The sequence below is a fragment of the Melospiza melodia genome, chromosome 8 (assembly GCF_035770615.1).
Source record: "Melospiza melodia melodia isolate bMelMel2 chromosome 8, bMelMel2.pri, whole genome shotgun sequence".
Classification (NCBI taxonomy): domain Eukaryota; kingdom Metazoa; phylum Chordata; class Aves; order Passeriformes; family Passerellidae; genus Melospiza; species Melospiza melodia.
Window position 1 is genome coordinate 6,553,389 of NC_086201.1, and position 23,587 is coordinate 6,576,975.

The window sequence follows — 23,587 nt, forward strand, 5'->3', positions numbered from 1 at the left end:
CTCCTGACAAGGGCCTGACTTACAGGATTTTGGCATTTAGAATTGATGTCAGTTGAATTCTGGTTTTATTTAAACCAGCTTGTATAGAAATGTTACTCAGGATGGGAAACATTAATATTAGCAATTATCTCATCAAAGGTCGTTTCTGGGAAATGCTACAGTCAAATTCTCCTTAATGAGATTGCAGAGATACTGGTAATTTTGGACTGCTTACCTGGCTTGCTTTACAGTTACTTTAAATACATACAGTTCTTTTTCCTGATGATTTTTTTAATGCTCTGTCTCTCCTCCCCCCTGAATGCTGAGCTGTAAGCTTATAAAGCAGAGCTGTGCACAACACAGTGCAGACCTGAAATTTCAACTACAGCTACTTAAAAGCTGAGTTATCCTTCTGAGAAAAATCTTGAACAGAGACAAAGACTGTTTAAGACAAGTTAGTTGCATGAGTGCACTATTTTCTACAGCCAAACTAACAGGCCTTTAGCTGTGTTGATGATGTTTGTGGTGTCTGAATATGATAAAGGAATCACCTCTCTCACATTTTAAATGACCAGGTAGGAATAGCCTGATAACCAAGTATGAGAGATTTTCAAGTTTCTGCAGCCTTTACAAGATGCCACACTGCAGTGTAGTATTTCATTAGAGAGGAGGAAACCAGAAGTATTGGGGAAGAAGCTTAACCAAAATTTTACTTACCACTAAACCAGAAATTGTTTGTTTGGTGTAATTAATTTTAAAGAAGCCACACAGTTAAAGAGCAGCTACAGGTCTTTATCATACTTACCCTGATGTGTGAGGAAACACACAAAGAGCCTGGAAAACAAGGTGTGTGGCAAGATTTTACCTTGTTAACTCTTCTTCATCCTGAAAAATGTGTTTCTAATTCATAGAACTTTAAAGGAACAGGGATCAGTGTCTTTTTTCCTCACATAGAGAAGTTTTAGGGTAACACCTGGGATCCTGCTACTACCAGCAGAACTCAATCTCTGTACTCAGTGTAGGCACAATGTCCCTCCTGGATCAGAGCATGCAAGGAGGGCATGGAAAAGCATGGGAATACTGAGAGCCAACAGCACGTTCATATTTATTGAGTAATGTCCACAATACTGTAGCTGTTTGTACATCTGTAAAGTAATGCTGATTCTCATTCAAACAGATGAAGGTCACTGTAAAGCAACATTGGCACAGGTGGGGTAGGGGCCAGAGGTGACAGAGCTGTCCCCTCCTGTCCCATGGATGACAGGGAGTGCAGACAAATAGCCTGGGTAAACACCAGTGAGTTGCTCACAGTGAAACACCTCCGGGGTGTCATTTCCATCCAGCTTTGGCCCTTGCACCAAGGGAAGGATACAGAGTATCCCACACCTCAGCGATGCACTGCAGGCTGTCAGTCAGACTCACTGTCCACTTAGTTCTGTCTTCTGGGAGAAGTGAAGAGATCTGGACAACCAGGAGACTTTAGCACAAACTAGAGTATGAACTGTACACTTTAAATAAAAATAAGGATATTTCAGAAGCACTTGAAACAGTGATTAACCAAAAAATACCGGGCTCTGTGATTATGATTAGTAATAAATATAAATTACTTAATGTTTTTATATATATCAATTTAAGTAGACTAACGTCACTTGATCAAGTCTGATCCTGAAGTGTAAAGCAGCACATTCTGCATCAATTTCAACATGAATATTTGCACACAGCCCACTCAGGTCCGTAATTAAGCTAATGCAAGGAAAGGAAGAGATGCTCCCTCGGGACAGAGTTTGAAACCGCTCCTGCAGCCATTCCAAACCTCGGAGATGAGCTGTGGATCCGAGTCCTTGGGAGCAGCGCTGCGGTCCCGGCAGCCCCGCCCGGCTGTCAGAAGAAGGTGGTGTCGGCCGAGAAGGCGCCCGCCAGGCGGAAATCCTCGCGGGTCAGCACGCTGTACATGCGCTGCGGCAGCGCCTTGGAGTAGGGCGCGGGCCGGGGCACCGAGGCGCGCAGGATCACCTCCCGGCCCGCGGGCGGGGGAAACTCCGACTGCACGCCCTGCCTGCGCTCCTCCGGACTGCCCGAGCGCCGCGGCTCCTCCTCCAGCGGCGCGGCCACCTGCGGCAGAGCACAGCGACAGGGCAGCCTGCTGCCTAACGCCGATTCACAGAGCTGCTCTCAGACAAGAGCAGGAATGGGAACACAGCTAGAGGCTTCGTGTGTACACAGAGCAAAGCACTAATGGGATGCTAGGAAATAAAGCCAATGTAACCAGATGAAGAACCCTCGTGTGGATGGTGAAGCGCTGCCCAGCTGAAGTTCTGATGTGGCAGTGTGAAGCAAGGCTTGTGACTGGAGGAAATGGCCCCTCCTCACACAGAGTGCTCTCCTCAGCTCCCTGCAGCTGCAGGAGGCCAAGGCAGCCTCCACTTCAAAATCAGTGCCACTCCTGCAGTCCTGACAGTCACCTGCCTTTCACTCTCCAATACTACTGCAGGATGGGCTTTTCATGGCCAGAGAGCCTTGCTGAAATCCCCCTGCTGCACAGTCCCAACTGCTGTTCATCCTCTCAGGGCCAGGCAGCAGCAACACTGACACCTGGATACTGGAAGAAGGGCTGGCATGCCCAATAAACAGTCCCTGATTACATATTCCTGTGCATACACACATCTCCCCCAATACCCTAATAGGGTCCTTCCTAATTCAAGCATGTACAACCCTACACTAGCACCATCCCTGAGGTGTGGCAGAAGCCAATGGCTGCCCCTTGTGGTCCCTTGCTGCAGTCCCTCTGCTCCCAGGAGTGGAGGGACCAGCCCTGCAGGCTGTGCCACAGAACCCACCAGGGACAAGTGCCACGTGTTCCCACAAGAACAGCTTGGGGAAACCAACAGAGGATCTTCCCTGTGCTACACTTCACACAGTCACCCTGCTTCTTTGCCAAATATCTGTGTCCAGAAAGTTCCAGACCTTCAGGAAGCACTAGTGTTGGGAATGCAGCATCCATATTGTTCATCACCACCTCCCCCCAAAACATCAACAAAAAACCAGTGATGGCAACAAAGAATATAAAGGCATGGCTACATATTTCAGCATCAGAAAACACCAATACTCACTTGAATAAAGGTTTTTGTTTGGTTTGGTTTTTTGAAAGACTTTTTTTTTTTTTTAACATTTCTCTCTCTTTTCCTATGCATTATTTGGCTCTGAAAATAAAGCGTGAATACAGAAAAACCATTCTGGAAACACAAAGTTACTTTTATGCTCAACTTGTGAACACCAGCACAAACTAAGTCTGGCTGCTGCACTATATCCACCAGAAGGTTCAGCTCTATGCAGAGAAGATGAGAGGGAAAGGAGGGACAAAGTTGGTTACCTCATCAGAAGATTCAGTCAGCTTGGAAAGGGATGAGAAAAGAACCAGTGATGAAAGACAGAAACAAAGGCAAGTCAGAGGTGACTTACAAGAGGTTAGGAGGAGACTGTAGGTTTAAGAGACATCATGCACTCCAAGAACATGCACTGGCTATCAGAATTTTCCTGAGAAAACTCAAGAACAGAACACATTATACACAGCTCAGAGAGGAGTCCAGGTTCAAAAGGTAATGAACAGGGAATTTCACTTCTATTTACCAAACAGCTCTCTACTGAAATAACTCGTAGCAGGTTAAACACAAAATGGGGTTTGTTGCAAGTTGGTTCCTGTCCCACTAAGAAACCTTAATTAACACTGACCAGCTGCTAGTGGGAAATGCCTGTAACCCTGCTTTAGTCAGTGGTGTTTCAAAACACAACCCTAGAAATTTGCACACATCCTAAGGGTAGAAAGTTAGATTTGAAAACCCACTGCCTCTCTTGAAGAGGCAAGTGCATATGTGTGCATCACTTTACAGGGCACAGATCTTGGGCTTTGAAGGGTAAAGGTGGCTGGTTAGCAGGTTCAGGTTTGCAAACACAATTTCCCTAGAGACTGGAAGAATAAAAGAAGTGTCCTGATTTTCATTCCTCAGAATAACCACGGTCTGTTTTCAGAATGGTCCTTTTTATGCTGAGTTGCAAAATAGAGATTATTACAAAAGCATTGATCCCTTTAAAGTGTTTAACACCCAATCACAACATTTTTCCAGCAATTATTTCCAAATGGGATTTCAGGCTGCTACCTTGTTATTACCACTGTAGTTAAATTTGAGTTAGAAAATCTGATGCTATAAACAGGTGTAATTCTGACAGAAACTGAAGGCTGATTGCAGTCCATGAGGTTTGGAAATCAATACTTTCAGACTAATTATTCCAAAGACTGCTTAAGAGAGAAAAGCAACATTTTTATCAATATCAGCAAGGGAAGGTTCTCCAGAAAACAGATGCAACACTGGTAAACTGAATGCAGAAACTGAAAAAGAACTGAAACTTCCTAGGCATGCTGGTTTCCACAGAAAAAATCTCAAGTATTCCAAACATAAGCCTCAGTTTAGAAGTTACTGCTTCTAAAATATGTAATATTATGACCTGTTTCTCTGCATTCCTCTGTGAAACAATCAACACTTGACCTTGCTGTGATAAGGCAGAAATTTGTCTTGCCTTCATAGCACTACTGATGATACTGTTTGCAGTACATAAAGCATTAGTGACACCTCTATCTACCCAGCTGGCTTCAACTGCTAAACATCCCAGCTTACTCACTCTCCTTCGGTCCTGCAAGGTTCTGTTACTGCCAAAATCATGTAGAACATCACAGAAACACCTCAAGCACATACATGACAGTACATGCAGAAATGCAGACAGAATACACTGGCACCATGTGGTAACTCATTGGCTCGTTCTGGTTAAATCAGAAGTGGCTGCAGCACTACCCAGAGCTCTCTCTTACCCTCTGAGCATTCACAAACAGCTTGTGAATGATGCTGCCAGCAGGTCCTCTTCCTGCACCAACCACTGACACTTCTGGCTGCTCCAGGAGACTGTTTACAAATCTGATGGAACAAATGATTGAAAAGGAAAAAGGAATGGTTAATCCTTGGCCAGATCCAGTGTGCTGACCTAAATGAGCTGTTTCCTGTGCCAAGGCCTTCACCAAGCATCGTTTGCTCAGGGTGAAAACTGGCAGATTCTCTTGCTTCTCTATTCCAAAAGTTGAAGGAAAAAAATTCTCCTCTCAGTTACCTAACAATGAAGCCCAGGCTCCTAAAGCAGATGTATAAAATCAACAGGAAAGCCTCCATGGTGCTGGCCATGCAGAAGTATTCACAATGTGACAATTTTCTTTAGCACACAGACATTGCTTGGGTCAGGCACCACATCTCTGAACTCCCAACATGTACTGCACAAATGTCATCTCTCCCTCCCAGCACAGCAGCAAGAGGTTAACTTGGGTTTTATAACATTACTCATCTTGAGCAGCAAGTAAATAATCTGACAGCAGGTAGTGATGCAAGGGAACATTCCTTGTCACTTCCTATTTAGAGCTGCTCAGTGATGTTTCACATCAGCAAGGAGACAAGAATAAGAAAACAACTGTGGAAGAGGCTATTTCATTCCATAATATTTATAAAAAATAGTAAATTTCTAGTCCTAATTTTAGGTAAGGTAACAGAGTTCACCAAATATATCTTTTATATACACAAAAAAAAAAGTTAGTCCCCAGTACTGTCAAGATAGAACCAAATTCTATTTAAAAAACCTGGATCAAAGGTCTCCAAAAGATGCTTACTTGGAGGAGCACTGAGGTACCCACACACATCATCTCTAGACAGTCTAGTGACAGGAATACCCAAATATGATTCCTAAATATTTCTTTATTGTCACCATTGTCCTAAGTTTTCAAAGTAGGGCATCAGAAGAAAAGCAAAACAACACAGTGAAAAATAAGAATTAAAAAAAGTCACCTTTGTAGATCTTCTTTCTCCTCTTCATTTTCACATTTCTCTACCCCGAATTTTGCTTTGAGAGACCTTGCCCTGGCAATGATGGCTTCCACACTCATAATCTGAGCAATTATTTCCTGCAAGAGTTTAATAAAAGGGAAAATTAAAAAGATGTTCCTTTAACATTGCCATGAACAGTGCAAAAGTCAATCAGGTTTTCAGCCCCAGCCAGTACAAAAGCCTTACTTCCAACTTCTTGTCCTCTGGACTGGGAAACCGTAGCACTTTGCTGGAATGGGATATTATCTGCTTGATAATCTTCTTAACTGAAGATATATCTTCTACTGCTTCTATTATAAGGAAAGAAACAAAGTTGTAATTACTGACTGCATCCCTGTTCCCCCTTAAATATCTTAATAATTTATTAAACATTATTTACCTTCCTCCTTTACCTTGAGTACAGCTGCATGGATGATGCAAGGCAGGAGATGCCTTGCAAGGTCAGCTGGTTTCTGAACTGCAAGGTAATGAAGTACCTGCACCATTAGAAAATTCAATATTTTAGTGATCAAAACTACTTCCCAAAGATAAAGTTACCTTGGAAAGATGAATTCACAAGAATGGAATGCCACTTTAAGACTTGAGAGGCAGTTTTACATGAATCTGCCCAACAAGTTGGAATGAAACTAAAAATAACTGCATTAGGAAATTAAAATGTTCCTAATGTATATGCAGATAAAAATCTGCTTTATTTACTAATAATTCAAAGAAATACCTAAGTAACACTGCATACTTTTAGATACATCAAACACCCTCCTGTACAGCAGCAGGAATTTCCAATTAACCCTAAGCCATGCACTAAACAGGTCAGTAACTCCAAGGACACAGTGCAAGGGCCTGTCAGTGTTTAAATGCTGCAGGGGGAGGAAGGAAGGGCTGCAGGGAGCCCAGACTGGCACCAGCCCCAGAGCTTTCACCTTCTCAGCCTCCCTGGTGTCATCAAAAAGCCTCTTCTGCCTCCGTGCTGGGACTGGCTTTGCTGTCTCCCAGGCCTCCACCCACATGTTGCTGGGGATCTTCATGCGGGCGCTCAGCTCGCCCCTGATGACTTTGTTCCCCTTCTCATCAATCACCTCCTCCTCGATGTAGTCCCGGGGTGAGTACCACCTCACAAAGTCCTCCAGACAACAGCCAGGGTTAGCTGCCTGCAGGGAGGAGAGCACAGAAAATCTGTTCCTGAAAAATCCTACAAAAACACGACAGCATGGATAGGAGGGCAATACGGTTTAGTGGGTAGAGCACAGAGTAAGAGACAAAATTCAGGAAATTCTTTTGTCCACAGCCAACAAACTGTACAGTAGGATAGAGGGAATAAAGCATAAACCAAAAAAAATGGCAAGGGGTAAAACCCCCATCAGCAGCAACAACAAAAAAATCACCTTCTCATCACCCACTATATGTACATTCATTACATTTATCAGTATTTTCAGGCAAGCTCAAAATTATACTGTTAAGATTCCACCTAGCACCTGGCACGTGCAATAAATAGGAATTTTCACTAAACAGGGATTCACTTATCCCATTAAAGACTAAAAGAATCAGTGGGCTGCCTAAGTATGCTTTCAGCACTGACTTTCCATTTTTTAACACTCCAGTGACAAAATTCACCATTTCTTCTTTTTTTGAAAAGGAACTTTAAAGAAGTATCTTCCCCAAACAAAAAAACCTTCATTTTTCATAGATGCAATATGACCACAATTAACTACATCTACAGGTCCAGAACATAAAAGGAATCCCTGTTTTCTATTTGATGTACCTATGAAGTGTATACTTGTGCTTCCAGTTATAGTTCTCTACTTTTACTTTGAGATTTTAGATTACTTACACCATATATATTTAATATGCCATGAGTCCCTGTTAATAAAGCGATTAGTTATACTATAAATACTCTAACTGTACAGCACATTATATCCTTTTACCATAAGGACTGCAATAATTAAAAAGATATATATGGCTATTTCATTTCAGAATCTCCAGTCTTTTTAGTGTTGAGAGCAGTGGATGTGCTCTTAGCTCCCTCTGCAGAGCTCAGAGGGAAATGAAACCCAAAACCACAGTTAGTCCAGTCCCAACCTGATGAATGGATGTTTTAATTCAACTGATCAATTGTATGTTTGATGTGTATTTTCCCTTCCCACAGACATTGTGTAAATTTACTGGGATGCTACAGTGTAACAGATCACATTCTCCTAAATTCTGAAATGTGCCAAGAGTTTGCCCAGTAGGTTTCTATTTTCAACTTGAAACTAACTGGAAACTGTTTTGTGGAGGAAAAAAACCTTAGAAATCTTCAGAACTGTCCAACACAACCAAGAGGGCCAGCTGAATGAAGAAGCAGGCGATGCAGTGTGCCAGCAGTGCTACCTTGAAGGACTCCATGTCGGAGAGCAGGCAGGCGCTCTGCATGCGCGCCCGCAGGTGAGCGCCCTCCGCCGACGTGCCCAGCTTGGCCAGCACCTCCGACTGCTCCTCCAGCAGGTCCTCGGTCATGGGGGCTGGCTCCTGTGACAGGGAACACCCAGCGTTACTGACAGCCCCTCCTGCAGGCAGTAAGGGCAAGGGAGGAGGAGCAGGAAGCTCCTTTTCACCCCTAGTTCACTCTGCTTCCTTTGTACTCTGAGGAAATGATCACAACTTTCCACTGCCTACACAGTTCAGCCTCAAGTTGTGCATCTGAATGTAGGGGGTTGAGTAAATATATGTATTGTAAATACATGTATGGCAGTGAAAGATCTTTGTATTGTATTAGTGACCCTGCCCTGATTCTAGTTATTGTAAATGGGCTGCAGCTGTGATGTCCTTGATTGGGCAGCAGCTGTAGCCCATGGAGGTAGCTGAGATAAAAGGGGGCGGGGTGGTCAGGGAGAGCCGGGGAGAGGAGCCCTGACTGAGAAGCAACAACACCACTGCTGTGAAGATCTGCCATGAGAAAACCACCAAGAAGGTATGAGACTCAGGAAATATAATTAGACAACAATATGAATACAACATCTGAAGAGGACACTAACAAAGAAACTACACAGAGAATTACCTGGAAATAAGGTAACAATATAAGGATATATATTTGGCTAAAATGCCAAAATCCTAATGACATCCTGGAAATGTTTGACTGGTTCAATTTTGCTGAGATGGATGAAAATCTACCCAAAGCAATGCAGAATTTTTGCTGTCAATACTGTCAGCACATAATTAATTGAGAACATCTTGCCTGACTACTCTCTGCTCGTATGTTTTACCCAAGCAAAGCAACACTAATTAGAAGTAATTTCTCTCAGGAGAAAGAAAACCACAGTATTCTTCATGCATGGCTGATTTCAAACTGCTTTCTGTGACAGCACCACTTCCTATTTCATCCCTGGTCACTCTGCAAGAAAGCCTATTGATGTCAGGTAACATTTCTAGTTGTTTGATAATAAACCTGCTGTAGAGAATGGCACCAAACCTAATGACTGTGGCCTTTTAGATGTGAGCTGAGAAATTATGAAAAAAACCAAATAGAGCACTAAAACTGATCCAGTACTGTGCAAAGTTAGGCAGAAATCTCCATGGTGCAAGGACCACAGCAGCTCCTATTTTATAGGAAAGAAAGTAAGGAGGGGATGGAAGATGACTCAAGAACTGGAAATAAAAAGAACCCCATATTTAAGGTAGGAAAGGAAGTTTAATTCTTGTTTTAAAAATATCATTTGGAGTGAAATTTGGTACGGACATTCACTCTCAAATAAAACAAAGAATGTGTGAGATTAGCAGCCTCATTCAGTTTAAAGATTAAAAACAAGGTATTAGGTCAAAAACACCCAGAAATTTTAACAACCCACAAAGCTGTAACCTGCAAACTGTTGCAGTTTCACAACCCCAGGTATGAGGCACATTCTGTGTGTTCTCAGCTCCTGCTCCCTCACCTGTGTTATGGGAACGTAGAGAGGCTCTCCTGGATGCAGCAGCATCAGTTTTCCATGTGGGTGCAAACGCCCTTCTGGTTTTAAGTTTACAGACTCTTTTGCTCCTTTCTTGCCATTTTCCTGTCCATTTCCTTTAAGATCTTCTGTGTCACTAAGACATTCAAAAAACTCCTCTTCACTGTCACTCCATGATTCCCAAGACTTGCCAAATTCTTTTTCCTTGTCAGGGTTCTCTCCAGAGTGGTCTCCTCCTTTGGCACCATCACCAGAAGCACCACCAGGTGAACGATCAGACATGCTCCCCCTTTTCCCCTCATCTCTTGCTTTCTTCCTTTCAATGCAACAATTTAGCATCTAATTTAACAAGTTAAAGGAACAAAAAAAATTGTTAAGCAATTCTTTCCCTTATGGAGACAATCATACAGAAAAACTTGTAGAGCCACTGAAAAGGTCTTACAATTCTGAAAGATAACAATTCCACTGAACTTGTTGCTGTAACAAAATTTTTCTCAAGAAATAAATTCCATGCCCAAAAACCACAAGCACAACTAAATCTACAAAACAACATATTTAGCTAATCATTGCTATAATTTTGACAGTTTCCTTAGGAGAAAAATCATTCTTAAATTTGAGATATTTACCTGAAGTTTCTGGTGCAGTAAACAACATCTCAGATCTGGAGCGCCATTAGCTAATCTAAAAAAAGGTAGAAGTGTAACCATTATCAGTTATAGAGTTGAGTCTTTCACACACATGTGTTCTTAAATCACGTGAAATCTAGAACAGAGACAAACCCCCACAATGAACCCATCCCCATCATTTCAACTACACAGCTCTTCTATTGTCTCAGCAGACAAGCCCAGCATTTAAATTACATGTATTTCCCAGAGGTCATTTCAGGAGCTCAGAGATCACTCACACTAGTGTGAAACACTCTGCATTCCTGGTCAGTTTTCCAATTGGAAGTTGAAAAGGTAATTCCTGCTTTCAAACAGGAATTAAGCATCCTTAACTGCACTTTTAAAACTGCAATGATACAGTGGAGTCATTGCTATACATTTCAGCTTCTATTTTATCTGCTGGTGTAACCATTTCAAAGTACAAATGTAGTACATTAAATTGTTGATGTGCCAGTCTGTCACATCAACAAAAAACCCCAAACCCCAACCAAAATACCACAACCCTAAGTGCAGGGTATGTTATTGCTCTGCCTCATCTTGAGAGAGCCCCTGGTTTGGTGTGTCCCAAGCTCTGCTGCAGCAGACAGAACCTGGAAGGGCTGGAATACCTAAAAAGGCCATTGCACCAGTAGGACCTTGGAACAGCTCCCTTAGAAGAGAGGTGAAACTACACCACAGTAAGTTATTTAAGTTATTTTCCCCACCCTCATTCACACAGTGGAGTGAATGTCTAAGCTGAGCTTCCCCAGGCATCTTGAAGTTTTCAAAAGAGGGCACAGATGCTGGTCCTTACTCCCTGCCCTTTTTTCCTTAAGGAAGTAGGGTAATAAAAACAGAGATAGCATTTGCAATTTAAAAAACCCCAAAACTGTGTGTTTCAAAGTCACAGTGACCCCACTCAGCTCCTGGAACAAAGAACATTTTCCATGACCAAGGAACAACAACAACAATCTCACCCTGGGATAAGGTAGTTGTTCTCCCATCTGTAACGCATTTCCAGCACAAACTCTTGCCAAAGGTGTGCCACTCCTTTGACTCCTCCATGGTAGAAGTTTATCATACAAAGACATAAAGCTAATTTGTATGTCAGACTGTCAGATGGAGCAGACTTAAACTGGCTGAAGAGATTCTAGGGAAGAAATAAAAGAAAGCAAGAAGTACAGAAACAATGGCATTGTTTTCCAAAACCATGCGAGCTCTTTTCTGTTTGTCAATATATGTGGCTAAGCAACATTTTAAGCTTAGAAGATACCAAAACCTACAGTATTTGGAAAAAGAAAGGAATTCCAAGGAAACAGAAATCATCACTATTTCTACCCAGAGATTCCACAAAGGTAAATTCATCTTTCCAAAAGCTAAGTATTACAAGATATAGGGCAAGCCCTGCAAAGTCTATATAAACTCAAAATTCCTTTCTCTCTGTGTCACTCAAAACTTACATAATCTTCATTCTCTGGAGGAGGATTGTTTCCTGCTGAAGTGCTGGCTCTGTTTTCAAATACATCTGCAAGTTTGTCAGCAGCATCAGGAAATAAGAACTTGAAGAAAAAAAAAATAAACCTTCCATCAGTATGGTTTTCCTGCCTTTTCCACCTTCTCTATAAAGCTACTGCTAGCTTCATACCAGCAATCCCTATAATTAAAATTGGTAGCAGAGTTCAGAGATCAGATTTAGCCCACTTATAGTACACAGACTTGTAACAACTTGGGCTGTTCCCAGAAGCTGATAAATGCAATTCAAGCACTGGAACTGCCATCAGATATCTTTAAACATGCCACAGGTTTAAAGATATCTGAATCCATGTGCAGGGACAGCTCACTCACCAGGAGAATGGTGTTGAGCACCTCATTGTTCAGAGGAGACTCATCCACACCTCTGTGCTTGCGGATTTTCTTCTTGGCACTGTGAACCATGTTTGTGACTGATAGTTTGGGGATTGGGACTGGTGCTGGCTCTGTGAGCTTTGACAGCGCGTGGGTGATATCAGCAACCTCTAGCAAATAAAATAAAAACAATTAGAACAAAATAAAATGAACCCCCAAACACTACAACAAGTCTCTTCAAGAGTTCACCTGTCTTAATCAGTCTGTTTATCTTGAATTGATATTGAGCCCCTTGTGAACCAGAGCTACACCTCTGCTGCCAGGTTCCAGGCTGACACTCACTGTTCTTAGCTAATACAGGCAGCAGAGGGAGGTCACAAATGAGTCACAGACTGTCCTTGATTTAATTCACCAAATGAAGTCCAGACTGAGCTGGCTGCAGGTAGTGCCTGCTGTAGCAGCACTGCTCCTGCAGAGTTACCAACAGAGCATCCCAAAGACTCAGTATTTAAACCTTGTTTATATATCATACCAATAAACATGCTGCAGGTAACAAAGACTGCTCCAGCATATGCTAAAGCTTTAGATAAATATTAAATAAATCCTGTATTAATCACTGGCCTCACATAGTGAAAGCACAGTTCTGTTTTAGACTGCTCAGGTAAACTTCTCAAATCAAAAGACTGGGGTTTTTTTCAGACCTCCTGCTGGTAAACTCTAGAATGTCTCTCTAACAATAGACTCAATTAATATTGTTATAAGGAGAGCTGACAAATTTAAGTGAATAATTAGGAGCAACCTGAAAAAGCCCATCTTGGCAAGCCCAGAGCTAAGAAGGGCTGAAGGAACTGTATGCCAAGTACTGAGTAATACACACCCTCCTCAGTCTAACACCTTTTTAAGCTCACTAGCAAGCTCCTTCTTCAAAACTAACATCAGGTATAGCCAAGGAAAATATATTAATACAAGCCATATTTGGAGGGAAGAACAGGTGACAAGCAGCAGGCAGGAAGGGAATTTTCACTATATACATCAAGAAAAGCCAAAGAGAGGGACAGAGATATCAAAAAGATGGCAGTATTTATACAGCTGGGATAAAGCCCAACTTGCTGGTCAGATAATTTGGGAAGTTTTAATTTTCTTTTTTCCTTCAAATGGAGAGGATGAGAGCAAAGCCTTTCACACAGATTAAAGACTCTTCAAACTTGCTGTTGACATGTACTACAGAGTACAACAAAAAGGAGAAAGAAGTGGAAAAAGCAAAAATACATAAAACCATACAGACAAATCTGATGTGTCCTATAACCAACTCTTGTACATTGTAGTCAAATTTTTTTTTACAAGAATAGAAAAGCTTAAACAGACACAACATTAACAGTTGTCCCTCTGGGACTCTGGGAGCTGAACTTGTCTAGAATTCATGAGAAATGTCCCCTTGAAGCCCTGGCCAGAAAATTCCCAGGAGTATGTGTAAGAGTTATAAATACCAGTGAAAATAAAGGCACAGGGAAGGCAAACTAGCACAAAACTATTAAATACAAGTAACACAAATCAACTGGATTTTAGCTTTACCTTTTCCTTCCTCATCAAAAGCAGACCTTCCAAGGATCTCATCTGTTGACTCCTTCCGCCGGCAAAGCTTGAAGAACTCAGTAAGGAAATCCCCTGGTAGAGGAACAAAGCTCCTGAACTCAGCCAAAAATCTCACTCAGCAATGAGCCAACACTCCAAATTATGCCCCAAGGACAGTAATTTTTATCTTTTCTTCTGAAAGAACATCTGATAATTTGTTCTGAAGCACAAATATCTGGTGCACAAAATCCACATAATAAATTATCTGAAGCACAAAACCCACATAATTAAAGTTTAGGTAAATGCACACCCAGGCAGCTCTTGGCCATTTCTCCAGAGCACAGCTCTGCCTGCAGTTTGATTCACCCAAAACAACATGAAACTTGGAAAGTTTTGAAGCCTTTTCCCCACAAGCTTAAAGGCAAGGACAGACAGAGGAGTATAGCTCTCCAGAATATTAATTCTCCCTGTCAGAAAGGTTGGTTGAACTAAGGAGATGGGTACATGCAAAACACACTTAATAAAATGGGAAGATTCTAGGAAATGTAAATTTTCACAGAACATAGAGAAATTCTTATTCTCTGGAACCTGGTGAAATAAGAACAGCAATGAATTTCACCATACACAGACACAGAATAAACTACAACAGGAACTTATGTATTTGCAAAGCTTGTGTTCTTGAAAAAGAAACCCAAAATACTGTTCACTCAAAAAAATGAGGGAAGTGAGCAAATAAACCATCAGGTAATCAACTCAACCCTAACTTCATAACTTGGCAGTTTTAGTTTAAAAGTTGCAAGAGAAGACAGGAAATTCTGATGTCTTACCCAATAGACACTGAGGGTTATCTGCTTTTCTAACTCTCACAGACCACTGGGGTGCTTGAAGTGGATCCAGGTCACTTGGGGAAAAAATAAAAAAAAAAAAAAGAAAAAAGAAGAAAAAAAAAAAAGAAAAAAAGAAAAAAGAAAACCAAATGCCACTATAAGTATCAGAAAGATGAGTACCAAGTTCTCAATAAATGTCATGTCACCACATTACATAGGAGAACATGACAAGCAAGAGTCACTATTCTCACATATGTGCATGACATGAACAAGAAACACTTCTTCCTCTCTAGCAGAAAAGCTGGATGACAGTTTTTGTGAGAGGGATATCAAGCAGTGAACTGTTTTTACCTTTCATGCTCCACTATCATCTTTTCCAAGAAATATGTGATACACAAAATTTTCAAGTCTAACATGAGAATATGCTCAAAACCAGGGGTTTGTGTTCTGTTGAGATTACAACACAATAATATTTTCTCACAGAAATGCATTTCAAAAGGTGTTTTCCCAAATTAGATGTGCTATCAGCTGACATTGGCATTCCTCAAAATGGGTTCTTTTTCACATGTGAAGCCACACAGTGTTTGAGATGACACTAAAATGCAGCAGTGAGCAAAAAAGCACACTCATTTTCAACTCAGACAAGATACTTACGAATAAACGTCGTTGTCAACAATTATCCCTTCTGCAAGGTGAGGCCATGTTGTAGCTAAATGCAGCTCACTGAAACAAAACAAGAGTGCAGTCTTTCAGTGATAGCAGAACATTTTACCTCCACCACGGTTCATGTTTTGAAAGGTATTTGTGATAGTTCATGTTTTATTCCCTCTTTGTTCTCCAGTAAGTTTTCTCATTGCATACATGACAGCAAGTCCAACCCTTGCACAAAAGCACAAAATTTTTAAGGTTTATCTTGAGGTATATTTCAAGATAATAATTTCAGAGATAAATGGGGTACTGTATAAGTTTATTGTAAAAGCCATAAGAGCTTGAACTCTGAATATCATCAGACAATTTTACAAATGGTCTTATTTGCTATTAAAGCACCACCCTTCAGAGATGTTTCTGATGCACTTGAATAAGTAAGTATCTGTTGGACATGCTAAGTGGTAGGCAGGCAAAGCTAAGATTTGAAATAACACCTTCAAGTCCTCCATTAAGGAAGTTATAAAACAGTTTTCTATACTCCTCTCTTACCTAATAGGATCTTCACACGCACCAAATGGTAACTTCCCAAATTCCAGGCCTCCAACTTCTCCCCCAACTAGAGCATCTATATCTGGAGAAAAATCAACACATTTTCCATAAAGAATTTGTGGAACATTTGAAGCAGCCTATCACCTTATTTCACTGCAAAGACTGTAACTTGCAGGATGACCAGAGGACAGCTGAGCTAGGAGAACACAATCCTAACACACAGTCAAAGCAATTGCTTCCAACAGAAACTGAAACAGGACATTCAAAGGGACAGATACAATTCTTGTCATTCATGTTGACGGAAGGTTACTCCCTTCATACAGGCAGTGGTGATAGATAAAAAGACAGCCCTAAAGATTCAATGTTGGCACAAGAACAGACACAAAAGTGCCATAAAAATGCTTGGACAGGAAATCAGTTCCAAGCAGAGAAGGAAGACTGAAAGATCAACTCTGCAGAGTGAAAAAACAACTACTTTTAAAAGGTGACAATTTTATCAAAAGAGGACTTAATCAAATAATCTGGGGGACTCCCTGTAGTCCCAGGTACTCAGAGATGCCTCCCAGCACCCTCAGGCACTTCCCATGTTACAGCCTTCAAATACATAAATCAAAACCAGACAGCCTCCACTGAACAAAAATTAAAGTGAGCAATAATAATAATGTATTGTAATGCCATTATAATAATGCTGTTACAGCATCTGATCTGCAATTTTAACTGCATCTGGCAAACTGTTTACAAACAAAACAAGTGAGGGATTAGCACAGATGAAGCATCTGGATAACTTAATTACATAATTTCTTCTGCAGAGAAGATAAAGACATTTAAATTCTTTGGTTTTATTTGAGAAGAGCAAATTGAGTGATGGTATATAATCTTCCCAGTGAACATAAACCACAACTGCACACAGCAATAGCAGTAAAACTGATGCTGTGCATCTCCAGTTTCTGCAACACACTTGGACACCCTTAACCACAACTCTGCTGCTAAAGGAGTGGAAGTTACAATCAAGAAATATGATCAGAGTGCTACAACTCATCCATGACAAACCTGAGATCCTGACTTAGTGAGTAACTACAGCAAGGCACAGAGACTACAGAAAATAGATTTTGTGTCTGCAGAAACAATAAAAAGATAAAATCTGTGGAACTCATTTCCCAAGTTCTTCAGGTAAACTTGGTTGACCAAAGAGGAACTATCATTTAAAACAGCACTGATTTTCTCTCTAATAAGCAGAACTCTCTTTAAACATGTTCAACATACATTCCTTAACTACAGAGCACAGAATCAACCTCACTGCACGCTTCTTCAAAACATAGGACTTTGATTACTGTACTTTTTCAAGCAAAGAAAAGCCAAACAATTAGATAACCAAGGCCACATGAGTTCTGTCTCTCCAAATGTACCCTAAACACCTCAAGCTTGTTATGTAAAATTGCTACCAAACCAAGGAAAGAACTTGGGCATTTTATCTGTTCCATCACCTTGTACCTAAAACACCACATCACTTAAGGAGGAACTAATATCTACCTTTTTCCTATGGGTTTGTTTACCTTTGAAAAGTTTATAATTTATTTTCTGCTACTAACTATATAGAAATATTTCTGTTAAAACCAAATCCTTGATACTCAAGGAAAACAGCACCACCACCAAGAATAAGAGAGATCATTTTGAGACTACCAAACAAGTAACTACCTCTGGTTTCCCTAAACAGCATCACTATGGCATAAATTTATCAAGTTCTGCTCTATATACTTTAAATTTAAGACTACACCTTATTTCTCCCCTTCATGCAAGGCTACTATACCAAAAGACTTATTCAGAAACTCCTCCTGCATTAAATTTAGTACTGTGTCAACAATAATAAAAATCCAAACCTTTACCTCAAGGGAGGTCTATATAGTATTTTCTGCTTTTCCCACTGTTAATACACTTAGATAGTGAAGTAGCAAAATAAGGTACTTTATGGAAAAACAATTGACAAAAACTCCCACGAGGTAGTAGCATCTTCTAGAATTTGAATCTAAACATTTACCTAAGAAATCCAGGGCAGAATACTTCACAGATTCAGTCATCCTTTTCATTTCACATAGATACCACTATTTTAGAAATATCATTGTATTTCTAAACGCTGACTAATCCACACTTCCAGGCACAGCCCTACCCAAAACACCTGTCCCAGCCATGAGCTACAACCTGAGAGCAGCTTTAAGCTGGCTTGCTTATCACACAGGGTGGGACTGGACTGAAGCCTTTCCTAGCAAAGCAGAAAATGTTAGAATTCTTCTGGCAAGATACACAAATATTTTCTTTAGCATTGTCTGGCTGTCTGAAAATGAGTTATTGTGAGGACACAAGTCTCCTACCTGGTGGCTGCTGTGGCCAGAAGTACTGCTGCCAGTCCTGGAGCACAAAGGTAAGGCGAATAGCCATGCTAACTGGAGGCAGAGGTGTTAAAGGGCAGCCCTTCAAAATACCAGAGAACAAATCCAATGTAAAGAGTAAATCCTCTCAAACACCCTAGGGGTTGAACATAAATCACACATAGCACCAGTTCACACTTACAATCTTGGTTTTGAAGATGTCCAGCAGCCCTGACAGGTGGGTGTACTGGCCGGGCACCTTGCGCAGATGAACCATCTCGAAGTCCGTGCGCACGCCCGGGCCCTGGCACTCCCCCACGTACATGCGGCGCCACTTGTGGTGGATCTGCACGAACAGGGGCACCTGACTGCAAACAGCAACACTGCCCATCACTCAGGGTCCTGCTGCCTCAGAGCCTCCAGAACTAGCTCAATATTCTAGCAAAACTTCAACGGAATTTCAGCCTTTGAAATGTATTTTCTCTTAGATGAACACACTTTGAAACGCTTCACAGGAACCACAGAAAATCACTGTTAATGTCATTAAACAGAATGCCAAACAAATTGCCATGCCATAATCACAGCCCACTTCATGACTCACCTCATTTTCAGTCTATATAATTTTTGAGGAAGATTAGTAAGTTACTGTTACTACACATAGAGAAGAAATCCTCTTGCAAAAGTGATGTTTTATAAATTACATATTATTCCTACAACTTCTAGTAGCTTTTAACAGCCCTAAAGATTTTCAAACAATATTTAAAATAAACAAAACATTATTCAATCTCTATACATGGAGATTTTTAAAATCCCTCTCTAACAATATTACACAAATAAACAAAAACCAATGAACGTATTTTGCTAACAATTTAATACTTTTTCCTCACCAGTGCTGGAGTTTTACCTGGACACATAAAAAGGTTTATGTTTCACCTACCAGCCAGTGTTGCCCAGTGCAATGGAAATGGAGCTCAGCAAGAGGTTGCACTTGGATTCACTGATAACAGCATCGTTATTCGCAGCCGGAGCAATAACCACAAACTCACGTAAGCCGTACCTTGAGAGACAGAGAGAAAAAAGCACATTTCTAGTGCCTGGCAAGCCAGCTGAAACATGATTCTTAAAAAATATTGTAACCCAGAGAACCTAATTGCATCAATGGATTGTGAAATTTGTTAATTTGATGCAAGTACCTCTTTATTTTTAGAGAGGCCAAGAACTGAGTGGGCATGGGGTGCTGCAGATCTGAACTCACAAACTGCCTGAGTGTAACAGCATTCCAACAACTGCAGTGTGTTTGACTGGGAGCACTTCCAGGTCTAGCAGTCCTGAGGTTTTCCAGTTTATGTTCATAATGACTGAAAATGTTTATACATAAAGCCAATCTCTCTAGAACCAACCCTATTATGTGCTCAGATTTGCATTACTAAGAATATAATTGTTGTTTGTTAAGGTGGTGCAGCTTTCCTTTTTAAGAATGTACCTAAATATTACATATGTAAAAGCCTGGTTAATATATGAAATTGAGACAAATATTTGGGGGTAAAAAAAAACCAAATTAAAGATAGACCCACTACAGCAGGCTGGTTTTGCACTTCTTGTGTCTAGTATAAAGAATCATTTGACTTAAGCTTTAACTGGTTGTGCCAGATTTTGCAGCTGCTATGCTCATTTGCAGAAGAGATGAGAGGCAGCACACCTACCATCTCACCAGACAGTGGGCTCGAGGAGGAAAGTCATTGTTCATGCACAGCAAGTCCTGCATTGGCAGAGGAAGGGCATCTGTGACAAAAATTGATACATGATCAATGTATCATCACATCCATCCAGCTCACTTACAACTGCCTTGTATTAGCACTGTGTGAATGCAAAGCAAACTAAAAGCAAAAGTGTCAGATCACACTCATCAGACCTCAGAAAATCCCACAGAGACACAAATCAGCACACTGTGGACTCCACATTCTGACACTGTCTTCTGGCATTATCCTTACAACTATGGAAGGAACTATCAGGTACCTTCTCCCAGCTCTTCTTTCCCATCTTTGTCACTGGGCTCTTGTACAAGATAATGATGGGTAACTGAGAATTTGAAGTCTGCAAATGAAATTTCATCTGATTTCTCTTCCCATGTTCCCGTGGTAAAAATACCCTGCATATAAAAAAAGAAGATATTATCTCATAAACTTACGTTAACATTCATTAGTCTTTAAAAGTCTTTAAAATTAATCTTTCAAATATTGCCTATGTGATCAATAATGTTGTTTCACATTTTTCTACTGCCTAATGGCTCAGCATGATTTAATTTCAAAAAGCAATTCTCAAAGCTCTTCATTATAAAGGTAGCTGGCTGCTAAAATCCATGTTGCCAATAACCATGTTCATTCCAAAAATCAAATATCATCTTGGAGTCCTCAGAACTACATGGCAATAAAGATTTGCATCCTCACTTATGCAACTGTACATCTGAAGATATGCACCTTTAACTTTGCCCAGAGACAGAAGTTTCCCACCTGGGATTTCATCTGTATCTGAAATGTTCTGTCCAAATATTACCTTGATATTTACCTTCACCAACAAATGATTATTTTTATCTAGAACTTACAAAACTTGTGTAAGAATAATTAATTATTTAACAAAAATACAGCATGGGAATGTCTAAAAAAATCAGCACCACTGCTCCTACTAAAAGCAACTTGGACAATCCTTTGATCTTACAGAGTTGTAGGAAGAGAGCTCTGGTCTAGAAAAGAAGACATGTAGGAATAGAGGGAGAGCTAAAGTGCAATTTATTAAATAACACAAGTTTTATTCCAAATACTCTGTACCTGACTAGAATGAAGAGCAATGAAATTCCCCTGGAAACACAGCAGCCACTCCACACAAACCAGCTGAGTTTATCTGCATTATTATGCAGAAGAGCTCAGCAATTTCCTCTGCATTTCACAAGACTGAGAAAGCATCACAAAGGCTCTAATTAGACTCTGAAAAAATCTCTCTCATCTATGAAACACACTGAGTCACATATAGCACTGTGCAAACCTCAGCCATAAATACATGAGGTGTGACAAAGGCACAAGGCAGGACAAAAAGGTTCCTTGAGTATTTAGAGCAGCTTCAAGCATGTCTCCAGATTCAAACTTAGAATCTTAAAAAAATCTCTAAGCACTACAGAAGATCCATCTTTGTCAGGGAAACAGTCTGTTTGGCAGATGACCCACCAATGAATTTACAGTAATTGTTTGTCAAATTGACACTTCGACAAGTGAAATTCCCTAATAAAGTCATTATCTGCCACACCTACAGAAACAGCAATAGATGAAATACATGTGTACATTATTGTATTACTAATTAGCAATTCAAATTTTACAGGAAAATTCAGAAGCGGTAACTGACCTTCTCTAGAGGTTTGCCTGAAGAAATCCCAATAAGTTTCCAGTCATTCAATACTTCTTCTATTTTTGAAATAAATCTATTAGGAGGGAAAAAGGCATTAATATTAGCTGAACACTAAACCCGTATTATAATTCAGCCACCTCAAGGCAGACAGTATGTTATTCAGCTACAAAATTCCTTAGAAAAGCCCAAAGAACAAAAAACAAACACCACAAGTATCACAGTAAAGACAGAAAAACTGCTTCCTTGTACACTAAACAGTCTTCCTATGCTTAAATTTTACATGACAGTTACTTTTAGTTGTGAGCATCTTTTGACTGTTCCAAGAATCTCACATTCTTCTGAAAGAAAAGATGGTATGTACTGCAGCACATAACAGCTGCAGCACATAACTCCTGTTTCATTGTTAACAGATAGAGAAGCATTTAAGACAAAATTATCACTAAATTCAGATTTAAAGCACAGTATTTGACATCTCTGGTCTCCTGTCATAAACGCTACCACTACTGGAAAAAAGCATTTTAAAAAATAATACATTCCAAGTACAAGAGCGTTCTACATTGTTCTACTAACTTTTAAAGGCTTCAGCTATAAGATGACTGCCTTAACAATCAGACAGCTACTTAGAAAACACATAAGCCTTCTGAGTGTACATTCTAATCCCTTGCAAACAGGTATTAAACCGGACCTTAAGTTCAGAACCAGCTCGACTAGAGCCTCTTAACGCGCTCCTCGGGCGCGGCCTGAGCCTAGGGCGGAACGGCCGGGAAAGGGCTCCGGGCAGGGCTCCGGGTGCTCCCGGCCGGGGGCAGCGGCTGCCCCGGCAGCAGCGGCCGGGCCGGGCTCGGCGGAGCCCCGCGCACCCCGCGCCGAGCGAGGGGCGGGCAGCACCCACCTCTCCCACTCGGAGGCGGTGGTGAAGTCCGTGATCTCGAACACCTCCGACTCGGGCTGCGGGGAGAGAGCGGGACAGGCGGTGAGCGGAGAGAGCGGGGGAGGCAGAGGGAGAGCCGGGGGACAGGGAGCGGGCGGGAGGAGCGGGACACACACTCACTTCGCTGTCCGCCGCCATCTTGCGCCGCTGACGGCCCCCCCAGCGGCGGAGGCTGCCGGGAACGTGGCGGAGGGCGGCGCGTCCTCAAAGCCCGGACCTTTCTCACAGCCCGGCCTTCCTGGGCTCCTTCGCAGCTCAGTTTCCCCTCACAGTGTTTTTCTTGGGTTCTCTCGCTCGTCCCGGTGGCGTTCCCGCACAGCCCGGGCTCCCCACGTCGTGTCTCTGTTTCCCGGCCGGCTGCAGCCCCTCACGGGACGCTCGCGGGCGCAGTCGCTTCACACCAGCGTGAAGCTGAAGCGGGGGCTGCTCCCACAGATTCTCCGTCAGCGAGAGTCCAGAAGGGCTCCCTCAGATGTCCCTCAACCCTTGTCAGCCCTCCGGGGGCTGAGGTGTCCCCCAGGACTGGTGTCCCTGTCCCCGCCTCATCCAAAGCCTTCCCCGTCGTGTGTGTCACCCGGGGAGCGGCGAAATCCTTCTGGCATCCAGCAAAGCAGCTCCCTTAAACACCCTTTTAACTCAGCTTGAGCCCACTATACCTCTTTTATCCCGTCTTGCCACTTAGCACAATCTGTTACTTTAAAAAAAGGAGGAAATACCCTTAAAATCTACGGCTAGAAAGGAAATTACAAATCCTCCTGAGCGGACTGAGTGCGAAGTAAAAATGACGTGGAAACACACCAGGTACTAAAAGCATAAACGGAGGTAAACATAAGATAGAAATAGGGTTTGGTTTGTGTGCTGAGAGCACTTGTGATGGGAGCCTGAAGCGCTGCGGTTCAGCTGGGCTGTGTTTGTTTCCATAGGTCACCGCTGCTCTTTGAATTGAATCCTGCCCGCCGCGTTCCCCCGGGCTGAGGGGTTACCGGGGCGACACGGTGTAA

The 23,587-nt window shown here is 41.7% G+C and overlaps 1 protein-coding gene across 2 annotated transcripts; it reads right to left on the minus strand.

Annotated features, from left to right (window-relative positions):
* Positions 1-1,057: 1,057 nt before the first annotated feature.
* Positions 1,058-22,764, minus strand: RAB3GAP1 (RAB3 GTPase activating protein catalytic subunit 1). Of its 2 annotated transcripts, XM_063161604.1 has the most exons (25): positions 22,707-22,764; positions 22,548-22,603; positions 21,653-21,728; positions 20,276-20,408; positions 19,963-20,041; positions 19,197-19,316; positions 18,462-18,627; positions 18,263-18,362; positions 15,897-15,978; positions 15,354-15,422; positions 14,700-14,773; positions 13,873-13,965; positions 12,301-12,470; positions 11,916-12,014; positions 11,433-11,605; positions 10,438-10,492; positions 9,797-10,150; positions 8,259-8,396; positions 6,812-7,039; positions 6,274-6,370; positions 6,081-6,184; positions 5,856-5,971; positions 4,841-4,943; positions 3,350-3,370; positions 1,058-2,091 (listed from the first exon to the last, which is right to left on the minus strand). In XM_063161604.1, exons 1-25 carry the CDS (start codon positions 22,722-22,724, stop codon positions 1,861-1,863), a joined length of 2,955 nt encoding a protein of 984 aa, XP_063017674.1. In that variant the 5' UTR covers positions 22,725-22,764; the 3' UTR covers positions 1,058-1,860. The 2 variants fall into 2 exon arrangements, with proteins under 2 accessions (XP_063017674.1, XP_063017676.1); XM_063161606.1 differs by lacking the exon at positions 3,350-3,370 and having other exon boundaries at positions 22,707-22,763.
* Between the last annotated feature and the right edge of the window lie 823 nt (positions 22,765-23,587).

Coding starts and splice junctions, on each gene's coding strand:
- RAB3GAP1 (XM_063161604.1), bottom strand. Junction 20,042..20,275: donor GAAAGAAGAGCTGGGAGAAG/GTACCTGATAGT, acceptor TTTTTGTCACAG/ATGCCCTTCCTCTGCCAATG. Junction 4,944..5,855: donor GAGAAAGAAGATCTACAAAG/GTGACTTTTTTT, acceptor TTGTTCCATCAG/ATTTGTAAACAGTCTCCTGG.